Here is a 15063-nt window from a genome sequence, read left to right as displayed (position 1 = left end):
GGGGTAGCTTCAGTGGCCAGGGACCCTAGTCCCTTAAGTAATGTCACCGGAGTGAGAAAGGACTCTCATATTTAAGGGCCTCCCCGCCCCTGCTTTTCTCCATTTCAAAAGGAGATATATATTAATTGTAACAGAGATGTCTACTGGGAAGAAACTGAACAAAAAGGTTGGAAAAAGAATAAAATAAAGATGTACTCATGGGAAAAGAAAATATAATAGGAAGTTTCAATGGGCAAGCAAGAAAGGTGTGCAGTTATCTCAGGAGTAGATAAGAAATATAAGCAGTAAAAAGAAAATTTGACTGAGTAATTAAAAAAATCTGAGTAATTAAAAGATCAATCCAGGAGGCCAGCCTGGGCTACCAAGTGAACTCCAGGAAAGGCGCAAAGCTACACAGAGAAACCATGTCTCGGGGAAAAAAAAAAAAAGAAACATTTACCAAGCCAGGTGTTGTGGCATGTACCTTTAATCCCAGCACTTGGGAGACAGTGACAGGAGGATCTCTAAGTTTGAGGCCAGCCTGCTCTACAGAGTGAGTTCCTGGACAGCCAGGGCTACACAGAGAAATCCTGTCTTAAAAAACAAACAAACAAAAAGCAACAACAATAACAACATCCTAATTTTATAGCAAATGACTCTGAAAAACTGTATAACATTAAGACAAGGAAAATTTACAAGCAGAAATGGATTTTTTTTTGTTAATGTAATAGTTTAAATTTTCAAAATAACTGAACTGCTCTTGGGAGGGAAAATTTTCTTTTAAGGTCATGACAAATAATAATTGAGGGAAAAAATACTTTATCAGTTCAACTCCACACCAATAGGTCCTTTCAAACATTAGCTTGTGAAAATCAGCTATGAAGAGCAATTGCTATGAAAAGTGTGAATGCATCAGATATGTTTTTAAAAATGATTTATTTATTTTTATTTTATGTGCATTGGTGTTTGACCTGCATGTATGTCTGTGTGAGCATGTTGGATCCTCTGGAACTGGAACTACAGACAACTGCCATGTGGGTGCTGGGAATTGAACTCAGGTCCTCCAGAAGAACAGCCAGTGCTCTTTTTTTTTTTTTTTTTTTTTTTGGTTTTTCGAGACAGGGTTTCTCTGAGTAGCTTTGTGCCTTTCCTGGAACTCACTTGGAAGCCCAGGCTGGCAGCCAGTGCTCTTAACCACCGACCCATCTCTCCAACTCTGTATCAGCTATTTTTTAACCCTCTACATATCTGTTTTTGTTTTTTGTTTTGTTTTGTTTTGTTTTAAAGCCAGGAATGGTAACACAGGCTTTAATACTAGCACAGGCAGGCAGATCTCTGAGTTCCAGGCCAGCCAGGACTATATAGTGAGACCCTGTGTCAAACACATTAAATAATCTTAAAAAGAAATATAAAAGCTGAACAAAGACAACACAAATGGACATGCCTAAGTGATGGGGAAAAGCCCATGGGGCCTCAACCGTACACAAAACACTATAGGCAACTAAGGAAAGCTGGGAATGGGAGAGGTGGCCCTTCAGGGAAGAGCACACCAACTAGCTGTACAGGGACAAATGGTCAGCCCTGAAAACACACATACAAGTGACATTACACAGACTGAGCAAGTTATATTTAGGAATATGTATGTACAAACATACATACATATATATGCATACAATAACAATTAGTGAAAGAAGAGACCATGAATTTGAAGGAGAGTGGGGAGGAGATGATGTGGAGGGAAGAAAAAGAAGAAATGTAATTAAAAAAAAGCAAGAAATATACTAGCTTATAATCATTTTTCAAATATATCCCAAGCCTTTCTTTAAAAATAACAAAATCAAGGCACAGAGGGAGAAGCTGTAGCTGGCCACTGCACCCACACACGCTACCTGTTCTCCGTCTCCAGCTCATTCTTGCGCAGGTTTGCATCATCTAGAAGGCTCTGCAATAAGGCAATTTTCTCATTGTCTGAACCCTCTTGACTGATTTTTAACATCTTATTCTCATGCTGAAGACGAATAAGTTTCTCCCTGAGTGAGAAAAATAAAAGTTGATTATCTAATTCATTAAGTAAGACACTATATGAATCATGACCCAGCTATATAAAGTTGGAGTATCAATACACAGGATACATATGAAAAAGAGTGTCTGCAACTAGTACAGTGCCTTTACGCGTACAAAAGATATCACTTTTACAAACTAAACTCCTTCTAGAATGTACAGTCTGAAGAAATAGTTTCTGTGTTTCATGACAAAGGATGAAGACAATTCCAAATCCTATTTCCCTTCTTATGTAATATTTAAACTACGAACATGACTATAACCATATAGTACAAAGTGACTGTTGCTGAAACAACATTCTAATTCTGTGTATATATACATATAGACAAATATTTGCTTTTCAAAAGAAAAGGATCGAGCAGTACGTTTTATACTGGTACTTGCTCATTACCTTAGAATTCCACAATCTTTTAATATTTTATCTCAAAAATTTAAATGACACCGTACTAAAAGTTATAAATCAATTATTACTTATTTAGATGATACATTTTAAGCTTTTAGTATTTTAATAATGAGCAGCTTTATAAAATACCTTTGTGTATATTGCTGACTATTTCCTTAAGATTATTTACCAGAAAAGCAAATTTTCAGTTAAAAGATGGGCACATTTCTACACAGAAGACATTCTTTAATTTGTTCTAAGGATATTTTCCCCCACTTTTTACTTTGTTTGAGGCTTCTAGTTCCTCCAAAACCCTAACCTGAGTGAAACATCAAATATTAACTCACTGTCTATGACATATGCTTAAAGTTTTCATCACTGTTTATAATTTCATTTTCTTGTTAGCTCTTTAGGATATAGAGCAGACTTAGGTTGTATCTAATCACACACAGAAAAACTAGTTGTGGATTATCCTTGCTCCTTTTTAGCTTAAAAAACCTTTACCAATAGGCTTCCTTAACTGCTTTTAGAGTAAAGGATATAGCCATTTATCTACAAATCCTTATGAAGAATAAGTATGCGTTCATTCTACTGATTTCGTTTGTTCCCAGATGGTGAAAAGAGAAAGGCACATAAGGGTTAGGGAGATGGCCGTCAGCCCAAGTCTGATTCCTCGATTCCAAGGCAGAAGGAGAGAACCACCTCCCAAGTTGTCCTCTAACCTCTACCCATGAGCCACGGCTGGAGAGAATGGGCGCGCAGCACACACACAGTGATGAGATGAGACCTGATGGACATTTAATAAAGACAATGACAAACAGGACCACAAGGTCAAGGCAATGTTCAGGATCCATCATTACCTTCTGCACAGTCATTTCCCTCCTCTATTTTCATTCATACACATAATGCTGCGAAATGTACCGAAGGACATGAAGTCTCTAAGCTGCTATGTCCAGATAAACAGGCGAGGGATGCTGAGGGAGGAGTGGTTACAGATGGGAAGAGCTCCTCTCTCTGTAGCACTGGACCTGCAGACCACTCCCAGTGGTTAATACATAAATCTTAGTAATTGTTTATTAGGATGACAGCCAAGGACAACCTTTGTCTTGGGTATTTTCATGCTGTCTGCTGAGGCTCCAAAATGTGATATGTGAGTTTGATTTTGTAATGTGAAAGACTGTCTCACTCAAGGGAAAATAATTAGTTCTCTGGACAATTTAAAAAGCTTCTAAAATGCTGAAAACATACAGCTGTCATACCGAGTTCAGGCTGAAATGCCCATCAAAAAGAGCTGGTTCTTTTTATACTGGAGATAAGTTCTCTACAAGGACTTATGTAGAGTGACGGTCACTCTCCTTACCTGATTTCAGGTGTAATAATCTCTGCTGCGAGGCTGTCTGAAGATTCCTGGCTTCCCAGAGGCATTAACCCTATAAATACACAGAGAAGTATACAAAGTTAAGGAAGGACAACTATCTCCTTTACTTAAGAGACAGAATTTCTGCAGGAAAGCATTACCTTGAGTATGAATTTTAACAGCTAAAGAGTTCACTGGTTCTTTTTCATTTCATTTCAGTTGTTGTTGTTTGTTTTGTGGTATTGGTACTTGAACCCAGCTCTGTGGATGCTAGGCAAAATCACCAATTTTCTCAAGTAAAAGTTATAGTAGCTTCACAAAAAATTTATTGTTCAAACAACTGTAGGGGTCCACTACATACCATTAAGTATATTTCAGTGTTGTCAGACCATTATCATTACCTGCTTTTTTTTTAATTTTTATTTGGTTTTTCGAGACAGGGTTTCTCTGTGTAGCTTTGTGCCTTTTCTGGATCTCACTCCGTAGACCAGGTTGGCCTCGGACTCACAAAGATCTGCCTGCCTCTGCCTCCCGAGTGCTGGGATTAAAGGCATACGCCACCATCGCCCGGCTCCATTACCTGTTTTTAACTATTTAATAACTCAGTCAGAAATTCTCTAACCATTAGGCTATTCCACTCTTCTTGCCTGTAACTCCCTGGTAACCTCAGTTCTGTTTTCATCTGTCTGTGTCAGTGAGTTGCCTGTCTATAGATGTAAGCAGAATCATGTGTTGGTCTTTTTCACTTAGTTAACACAACACTTTGATGTGGTGATATATTGTATACCCTAATAAAATTTGTCTGAAGATCAGAGAACAGGTTAAACATAGATGCCAGGCAGTGGTGGCACACACCTTTAATCCCAGTACTTGGGAGCCACAGGCCTTTAATCGTAGCACTAAGAAGGAAGTAATATGGCTGGGCGGAGAAAGGTATATAAGGCCTCAGAGGAGACAGGAACTAGAGGCTTTTCAGGCTGAGGAGTCCTAGAGGTAGGACGTGGCAGTGGCTTGTTCCTTTGTCTTTCTGATCCTTCAGCATTTACCCCAAAATCTGGCTCCTGGGTTTTTATCAAAAGACTAAAGCAGATTTCGTGCTACATTTTGATGATCTGTTCACATTACAGCACTTTGCAGAACTTTCTTCCTTTTATTGCTAAATAATATTCAATTGTGTGCATTTATTGTATCTAATCTGTAGACGGATGTGCATTATTTCTACTTTGTGGTGACTATGAATAATGCTGTGTGTGTGTGTGTGTGTGTGTGTGTGTGTGTGTGTGTAAACGTTATATGTGTACAATTATCTGGTTGTACCCACTCAGTTCTTTCTTGAATCACATATTGTTTCATGTTTAAATATTTTAAAAAACTATCAAATTTATTTCCATAGCACTGCCCCATCCCACCAGAAGTGCATAATGGTTTCAATTTCTCCCAACCAATTCTAACCAACATTTATTTTCCTTTCTTTGGGGTCATGGTGGTAGTGGGAAGAGCTTTACCCTCACTAATTAGTTTGTGGTAACTCACTGATTGATTTGTCTTTTTCTAGTGATCACTGAACGATATTACTATTTCATGTGTTTATTGGCCATCTGTTTATCTTCTTTGGAGATAAATAGTTCTTTCTATTCAAATCCTTTGTTCATGTGTGAAATGGGTTTTATTTTTATTATTGTTCAGTTTTATAAATTCTTCAAATAGCCTGGATGTTCTGTGTATATCATGTGTTCATGTACATGTGTGTGATCATATGCAGAAGACAGAAACTGACCTCAAATGTTTTCCTCAATCACTTTGCACTTTATGTAAGTATGTTTGCATACCATGTGTGTTCTAAGCACCCGACGTGGCCAGAAGAGGGCACTGGAACTGGAGTTACAGATGGTTATGAGCAGCCCCTGTGGTTGGTGGAAATTCAACCCAAGTCCTTTGGAGGAGCAGCCAGTTCTCTTAACCAGCGAGCCACCTCTCCAGCCCATCACTTTACATTTTGAGACAGGGTCTCTCACTGAGTGGCAAGCCAACTCAGGTACCCAGACTTCCACAGCAAGCACTTTTACCACTGAGCCATCTCCCCAGGCCATGAATATTAACTCATTTCAGATATCTGCAGATCCTCTCTCAATTTTGTAGACTGCCTCTGCTCTAGTGTTTCTGTACGTGACCATTTTCAATAGTGACAAAGCCTCTTCATTCATCTTCTGTTTTGTTGCCTGTGCCTTTGGCTCCAATCGCAGGGATCACTGTCCAATTCAATGTCATCCAAATGTTCCTCTACTAGATTAGCTCTTATATTTAGGTCTTTGGGTCAGTTTCATTCTTTTGCATTCGGATGTAAAATATGCAATCCATTTCCCCCTTCCTCCCTACTCCCTTTTTTCTAACTGCTCTGGCTAGAAATTTTAATACTATCCTGAAGAAAAGTGGTGATAGCAAACACCTTTGTTTTCTTCCTGGTCTTGGAGGAAAAATTTTCAGTCTCTCACCACTGAGTTTTTTCAAAATGTTTCTTTATCATGTTGAGGAAATCTTCTCTTTCTGGCATACTGAGTTTTTAAAATTATGAGTAGGTGTTGGAATTTGTCAAATGCCCTTTTCTGTACAACTGAAACAACGCTATTTTCCCTTCATTTTGTTCATGTGGCTGACCCCGAGCTCTGTGTCCATCCCTGGAGGAGTTCTACAGTAAAGTTCTAACCAGGAAAGGTGTGGACCTCCCCATTCTTGTTCAATACACCACGGCAAGTCTTCCCCAGTGCAGTAAGACTCAAGAAGGCAGCAAGAGATATACACAGGAAGGGAACAAGTCCAAGTATCCTTATCTGCAGACGGTATTATTTCACATAAAAACAGATCTTAAAGTCCCCAACTTTAAGAGAACTCAAGACTTTCAGCATCGTGGGATGATACAAAATGAATACCAATACACACTGAGGGAAGAAACCAGGGTGATAACCCCTTCACTTTAGCCTCAAAACAAGCAAAGAAACAAAGAACGTCTTGGAATAAACCTAACAAAGGAAGTGAAAAAGCTCTATAGTGAATACTTGGAAACACTGAAGAAAGACACTGAACAAAAAATTAGAATAGGAACTCTAGAAAATACAAGCTCAAGAAAGAAATTTCTGCAGTTGCTCAGGTTGTAATGCTTACAATCGACAAACAGGACCTTGGCTTTTGTATAATAAAGGAAACAGTTAACTGAGTAGAGACAGCAGAATGGGAGAAAATAATTGCCAGCTATATATCTGTCAAAGTTTATCATATATATATATATATATATATATATAGAGAGAGAGAGAGAGAGAGAGAGAGAGAGAGACTGTCAAGAAAACAGAGAACCTAATTAAAAAAAAAAACTTGACTGAAGAAAGTCAGGCAGTGGTGGTACACATCTTTAATCCCAGCACTCAGAAGACAGAGACAGGAGGATCTCTGTGAGTTTGAGGCCAGCCTGGTCTACAGAGCAAGTTCCAGGTCAGCCAAGGCTACACAGAGAAATCCTGTCTCAAAAAACAAAAAAATTGACTGAAGAACTGAACAAAAAATTCTCAAAACAGAAAACACTCACACACACACACACACACACACACACACACACACTCACACACACACACACACACACCAAAAACCCCAAGCCCAATGACAACAACAACAACAAAAACAGGCAGTAAATATTTTTTAAAGTGTGTACCAACATTAGCAACCAAAAATGGCAAAATAAACTGACTTTGATATTCTACCTCACCCCAGTCAGACTGGCTATCATTAGAAAAGAAACGACAACAAATGCCAGTGAGGACATGCAGGGAGGGAAACCTTATTCACAGCTGGCGCAACTGCATACTGGTGCAGCCACTACGGAAATAAGTGTGAGGGTTCCTCAAAGAACCAAAAACACAAGTACCGTATGATCCAGCGTTGGCACTCCTGGGCATATACTCAAAGGATTCTATATCCTACCACAAATATGTGTGCACACCCATATTTACAGCTGCTCTGTAGATAACAGCAAAGAAATGAAATCACTGCCCATCAGTTGGTACATACACACAGTGGACTTTAAATCCTCTGTGAAGAAAACTGAGAGGCTTTAAGAGAGAGAGGGTAATAGAACACTTGGGAAATGAATACTGGGGATGGACAGTCATGGAGAGATATGGGTAGTGAGACGGGGGTGGGAGGGGGGCATAAACTAAAACAAAGTTTGTATGAAAAAGCCAATAAAAACATCTGCTACTCTGTAAGGGTATTAAAAATAAAATAGGGGTGGAGAGATGGTCCACTGTGAGTTTGGGTGTCAGCACCAAAGCAACAAGCTGGTGGTTATCCTGTGTCTCTGAGGGGTCTGGCACTCTCTCTTGGCCTCCATGTACCCATAACTATGCATATTCTTACAAATATATATATTTATGTATATATACACATAAAAACACACATACTTGCAAATCAAGAAATTAAAAAAAAAAAAACCTACCACAAAACCTTGCCTATAAACTATTTGTCAGGGAGACCCAAGGCCCTTAAAACAGTATTTTTATTGGTTGCTCCCCAGAACTCCATTAATGGTAGGATCCTTCTGGTGAACACACCATATGCTTTGGATGCAGAGAATAGAGCAATCAAGCTATAACTGAGCTGGAAGTGTCTTCTCTGCTTAGCTGCACTCACAGTGCTATAAAGCGCCATGCAGGCTAGTGGGGGGAAATGACCAGCCTTATCCAGCTGTGGACCTTACCTTGTGCACTATTTGACTGACCTGACAGGTGATATGGCCCACTGTGAGATAGTGGCATGGCTAAACCAGGGGCAAACAACTGCCTTCTGGTTGGATTTGAGGCCCTGATCATTAGCTCTGGTATGTAAACCTAGACAAAACCCAGGCCTTAGGAGGAAAGGGGTCATAGGTTCTAGTGGGAAGCTACTGCTATTGTTTTGCTAAATGGATATCATATGCCTGTCAAAATGCCTACTAATGTGCACATTAGTGCCATAGATTAGTACTTACTATTTTCAGCATTGGTCAGAAAAGTGCTTTCTTTTGTTGCTTTGATTTGCTTTATTATTATTTTTTCCTGCAGTGGTAGTGGTTACTTCAGGATTCCTAACTGGTCAAACTGCTGAGAATAAGTGACCGCTGAGTCCTCAGACCTCAGTGGGACATCTGTATCACATCATCTAAGCCTCAGACAATAGCACAGAAAACGGGGAGGAAAGAATCCTCAGCTGCAGGGAGGGTCCGTCTTCTTACCCTTCAGCAGCTGTGGTTACCTGGACAGGATGAGGTCTGTCACAGCCAGTCATGGAGTAGGGAGTCTCACAAGGAAGGGAGGGAGTCAGCAGGAGTATGAGTGGTCATGAGAGGGTGATGTGTGAAAATGACCAAAATACAAAATATACCTATGTAATGTTATAATGAAACTCAATGTTACAACAGTCACATAGCTTTTATTGTTACTTTTTGAGACAAGGTCTCACTGTGACTTCTGGTTCGTCTGGAACTCACTCTGTAGACCAGGTTGATTTTGAACTCACAGAGATCTACCAGTCTCTGCCTCCTGAGTGCTGGGATTCAAGGTGTGTGCCACTACACCTAGCACATTCACATCTCCTTCCTTGCTCTTTAATAACTTAGTTTACTGGTGAGTAAAAATGTCACAGTTATATTGCTAAACATTCAGGTAGTTCTGCAATTTTGCTCTTAGGAACTATTCCTTAATCATTTGGGTACATTTCTAGAGGAATAACAAACAAAAAACACTCAACCATGTAGATTTTTGTATAGCAAATAATAAACATGAGAGTTTAAAAGAGATGAGCTGTCTTTTCTTGACAACATAGGAACTGAGAGTAAAGAGTGTCAGGTTCAAGCGAGATTCTGAAAATTCTGAAAAAATTTAATGTAGACCTGATGAGAAAAAAGTGAAAGAACTGCAGGGGTACAGAGAGGAACCAATTACAGTAAGGACACTGTCCATTTGGTGATGATGACCAGGACTGTATGTAGGCAGGTATGTACGCACGTATGTATGTATGTATGTATGTATGTATGAAGTACATACAGAGAGAACTTAGGCTGTCTGCATTAGGGCTGTACACAAACTAGGGTCTGGAAACCGGTCAAGAGGAATGGAAATCGCGTGGTAAGACAACAATCCACAGTAGCTGACATTCACACTAGTGAAGCCAGAGGAGAGGGGACTGACGGAGACAACTGAGGAGTTAGGTAAATACGTAGATAAAGAAGTTCTCAGAGGGAACACGCAGAGGAGAACCAGGCTAGTCACAGTAACTGAAAAGTCAGGGTTTGCTCAAGTGTGAAACTTGTACCAGTCATTTTCAGTCACCTACTGTGACTAAAGAGGGCAACTCTTGAGCTAAGCATTAATCCCTCATGTGAGAAAGAAGCCACACACGTGTCTTTTTCTCTCAGTTTTTCTTCTCAGAATCCCTAAGTCTTTTTCTAAAGGTCTGTTTTCTATTCTATGTGCACGCGTGTTTCACGTTCACAGACGTTAAGCGTGCCATGTGCTTGCTGTGCTACAGAAAATGGTGGATGCCCTGGGACTGGAGTCACATGCGCTGCCATGTGGATGCCGGGAACTTCTGCAAGAGTAGCCAGCACTCTTAACCAAGGAGCCTCTCTAGGCCCAGATACAAGTTTCTTAATGATTTAAAATTCAATCCACTTTTTGCAGAAATCACCAACTTGGAAAAATTGCTATACTTTTAAAGAAGCCATGACAGATTTTTTCATAATAAAAGTGTCTAGGTTAACAGATGATTTTGACTTATGAAACTCAAGAGATTACAAAATTGCTTTTAAGATGCTAACTAAGTAAACCCAATCTCCAACCATAGCCTGTTAAAATCTTGGTTAACAGTGCAAATATTTCATTCACTGTCTTTCCTTTGAGCCATTTTTCACTTTCATCTGTTGGTGTAATCATCTTACGTGAAGCCAACACCTTTGCTGATGCCCGGGCTAGACTCCTGGGTTACAGGGACTTTACCTTGAGTGGTGAGCTGCCCCTCCTGAGCCTGGACACAACGGAGCTCTTCAATGGTTTCCTTCAGAGAATCCCTTTCTGTTCTTAACCTCTAAAGGAACATAAAAACAAAGGTCAGCTCTACAGATTCCTAAGCAGTAGTCCAGACCCTATCTAGGAAGAAGATAAATAATAAACATGGGCTTATTTTTAGTTTTGATCTTTTATGGAAAGATCATGGAACAGACACATGAAAATGACCATCTTTTCTATTTTCTATTTTTACAATACCAAGTGTCTGTTATTACATGGCAATATGCTATTCAGGCTTACGCATAAAACATGAAGCTATTTAGTCCTTTCTTAACTATTTTCTTAACATTCCTTTCATTAAACAAAGATTCAGGATGAAGACTAAAATACTCATAAACTGTGAAAAGCAAAAATATGCTAAACAACAATGCACCAGTGTTTTCCATACTAGTCCCAGAAAATAGGAGGGCTACATAGGTAGGAAATGAAGAGAGACTAATGATAACAAATACATGCAGATTACAGAAATAAGAACTGAAGTAGAACTAGTCCTCCTATCTTTTACTTATTTCTGAGAAAAAGAGGAAAAACTGTGAGTTAAAAGTAGAACAATTTGCCGGGCGGTGGTGGCGCACGCCTTTAATCCCAGCACTCGGGAGGCAGAGGCAGGTGGATCTCTGTGAGTTCGAGGCCAATCTGGGCTACCAAGTGAGTCCCAGGAAAGGCACAAAGCTACACAGAGAAACCCTGTCTTGAAAAACCAAAAAAAAAAAAAAAAAAAAAAAAGTAGAACAATTTAAAAAAAGGAGTTAATGCAAAGACATATGTTATTAGCACTTCTGAAATACAAAATGCTCATTACATACTCACATCTTTCTCTTTCTGAAGACCATCAACTTTTTCTTTTAGTCGCTTATATTCAAAATCTAATTTATCTGCTTTCTTTGATTCATCAGATAATCTATTTTGCAGCTCTACAACCTGATAAAAATATATAAATTATATAAAAATCTTAATTTTTATAATTTGAAACATTAGAAATGATCAACAAGGTGGTGGAATATAGTTCAATGTTGGAGCTCATGCTTATTATTCAATCCCCAGTGTGCCCCTCCCAACTAAACAAAATTAAAAAAAAAAAAACCACATCATTTTCTTTTACAGGTTTATGAAAACTCTATCCCGACCATACTTAACTAAACTTATACAATCCATCAGTCTAATAAAAGGGAGAGAACTAGGAATTTAAATCTGTATAGGTAAGACAGGCTTCCTAAACTGGAGTCATCTAGAACAATGATATCAATTGTCGGAGAATCTATAGAGGCTTCCATTTCTAGCAAAAATATTGAGGAGGAGAGAAGCAGAAAGGAAAGCTAGGAAGAAATGACAGTGAGGGCAAAACTCAGTTACCTAGCTAATCTTATAAGAGGCTAAAACCCCAGTGGGAAGTTCATGCAGAAGCTGTGGCGAATGAGAGGTGGCAATTGCCAATAACAGGAGCCTAGAGCTTTGAGTTTAACAGGAATCAAGTGGTTAGTAAAGAGTCCTGGCTGTAAAGAGTAAGGAGAAAAAAATAACCACTCTGGGTATGGAGGCGCGCACTTTTAATCTCAGCACTCAAGAGGCAGTGTTAGACAGGTCTCTGTAAGTTCCAGACACACCAGAGTTACATAGTGAACTCTGTCTCAGGAGGCAGGGAGGGAGAGAGGGAGGGAAGAAGACAGGAAGATCCGTCAGCAGGCAAGACAAATGAGTGCTCTGGGTTTAAAAGGAAACACCTTGGAAATGTGTCACCCTGGCCAGTTGCTGTGTAGATGTGGGTTTTAATTGTACTACTTGTTCTGTCTGGGGAATGCAAACTCAGGCAACAGAAGTGGTTCTGCTCGCTAATGCTGAAAACTGTGGCTTGAGGAAACAAACATACTGACTGGAGAAAACCCCTGCAATTCAGCACCATTCCCAAATGAACTAATGAATGAGCAAGACTGAAATTACACAGACAACGAGAAAAAGCTGCAATTAATCAGGCACTATTACTAGCAATAATAATAATAATAATAATATAATAGTTTTATAAATTCACCAAGGATTTTAGGTTGAAATTGTCAAATATAACACATACATTAGATTTACTTCTTTAAAAAAATATGCATGCCTGTGATCTCAACAACATTAGGCAGTGGCAGAAGGACTCAAGTTCAAGTACAGGCTGTGGTACATGGCAAGTCTAGTTAAGGTACACAGTAAGACTCTCTCTCAAAAATACTGAAGGTGAGGGATATAGTTCAGTAGGAGAATGTTTACCCAGCACACACAAGGTCAGGGGAAGAACACATTTTATGAATGTGAGACCATGACCAGAGCACACACAGAGAACTTGCAGAAAGAAAAATGTCCATAAAAAAGAGTATTAAGAATTTGATCATGAATAGGCACAGAGAATTGGCGTTCTATGCAGTTTACTATAATATTTCTGGATATAAATTTTCTCTTAATTCTAAATTAGATATGCTTTATTAGTTCTAAAAATGTTCAGTAACTTTTCCTTTTAATAACATTCTCCATTTCTTTCTACTTTCTCCTCTAAATATATTACTGCTCATTTCATATTGCTTATATTTTAAGAACAAGTATAAGTTTTTGGCTATACTTATTTTGAGTACATTTAATCCACATTCAAGTTCAGTACTTCAGGAAGTTACTTAAGTCTGCCATATAATTGAAACTTATAGAGTACTGAGAAGAGAATATATCCACCAAAGAAATTTGGAAAGCACCCATGATGTGCGGGATTAAGGCATTGGCTGACGAGCCTGAGGAGCTGAGCTCACCCCAGAACACACATGGTGAAAGGAGAGAACAGATTCCTGCAGGTGGCCTTAGGACTTCCATATGCATGTTGAGACACACCTATGCCCCCTGCAACCAAATAAATAAATGTAATAAAAAGAAAATAAATATAAAACCAGTTACGAATCATGTGGTGGTTAAATAAAAACGGCCTCTACAGGTTCATATATTTGAATGCTTAGTCACCAAGGAGTGAACTTTTCAAAGTACTAGAAGGATTAAGAGGCGGCCTTGGAGTAGGTGTGGACTTGTAGGAGAAAGTGTGTCACTGGGGGGTGGCCTTCGGGGTTTCAGAAGCTCAAGCAAAGCCCGGTGGCTCACTATCTCTTCCTGCTGCCTGCAGATTAGGATGTGGAACTCTCAGCTACTTCTCCAACACCATGTCTACTTGTATGCGAACATGCTCCCCGCCACGATGATAATGGACTAACCCTCTGAAACTGCAAGCAAGCACCCAATTAAATGCTTTCTTTTATAAGAATTGCCTTGGTAATGGTGTCTCTTCACAGTGACTAAATCACAGAAACAAAACTTGGCAGAATATTCACTTGATTTTGGCCAAAAAGCCTACAAGTGATTGGCAGTTTTAAAAAGCTATGTGTTGTGGTCCGGCCCTTGCAAGGCAGCACCAAGAAGTAGTCTGCTTACCTGTCTCTTGTATGTCTCAAGCTGACCTCGGGCTGCATTAGCCTTTCTTAATTCTTCCTCCAGACTGACAGTGTTCTGCATGTACATAGTATTCTTTTCTTCTAAGAGTTTAACTTGCCGCCTCAAATCCCCAAGGTCTTCCAGCTTCTTTTTATAAGATTCAACTTGACCTTCTAGTTTAGAGACTTTATCAGAAGAGTGTCTAAAATGAGATGGGAAATTAGTCAAAAACAACCCACAGCTGTAAATAATAATAATCCTGATATAGGAGACAATATCAGGACTTAATATGTATTAAATCATAAAACTTAAAAGTGAATCTAGGTTTTGTTAGATTTAGAAAAAAATCATAACCTAAATTACAGAAAAATATGTCATTAAGAATGTCTAAAACAGCCGGGCGGTGGTGGCGCACGCCTTTAATCCCAGCACTCGGGAGGCAGAGCCAGGCGGATCTCTGTGAGTTCGAGGCCAGCCTGGGCTACCAAGTGAGCTCCAGGAAAGGCGCAAAGCTACACAGAGAAACCCTGTCTCGAAAAACCAAAAAAAAAAAAAAAAAAAAAAAAAAAAAAAAAAAAAAAGAATGTCTAAAACATAAGGAAAGTCACAGGAGGGTAACCAGCAAAATACACTTAGCCAAAAAGTAAAATAAATTATGGAATCTTCAAATGATTTGACAACTACTATGTTATTCGTGAACCCCAGTTAAGATTTCAGTAGAGAAATGGGTAAGAGAGTGGCAAAATTTAGGGGGC

General features: G+C 39.2%; 1 protein-coding gene across 3 annotated transcripts in view; it reads right to left on the bottom strand.

Annotated features, from left to right (window-relative positions):
- The window catches only part of Hook3 (hook microtubule tethering protein 3), a 91921-nt gene that overhangs the window by 24903 nt on the left and 51955 nt on the right, over positions 1–15063 (bottom strand). For all 3 annotated transcript variants that reach the window (XM_006982931.4, XM_042262829.2, XM_076553588.1), the window contains exons 11-15: positions 14309–14510; positions 11678–11788; positions 10799–10886; positions 3783–3852; positions 1869–2009 (exon numbers count right to left, since the gene is read on the bottom strand). In XM_006982931.4, the coding sequence (XP_006982993.2) occupies positions 1869–2009; positions 3783–3852; positions 10799–10886; positions 11678–11788; positions 14309–14510 (612 nt within the window). The remainder of the gene's footprint in view (positions 1–1868; positions 2010–3782; positions 3853–10798; positions 10887–11677; positions 11789–14308; positions 14511–15063) is intronic.

This window comes from Peromyscus maniculatus, chromosome 17, assembly GCF_049852395.1.
Source record: "Peromyscus maniculatus bairdii isolate BWxNUB_F1_BW_parent chromosome 17, HU_Pman_BW_mat_3.1, whole genome shotgun sequence".
Taxonomy (NCBI): Eukaryota; Metazoa; Chordata; class Mammalia; order Rodentia; family Cricetidae; genus Peromyscus; species Peromyscus maniculatus.
This window is presented reverse-complemented; position numbering and strand designations above follow the sequence as displayed.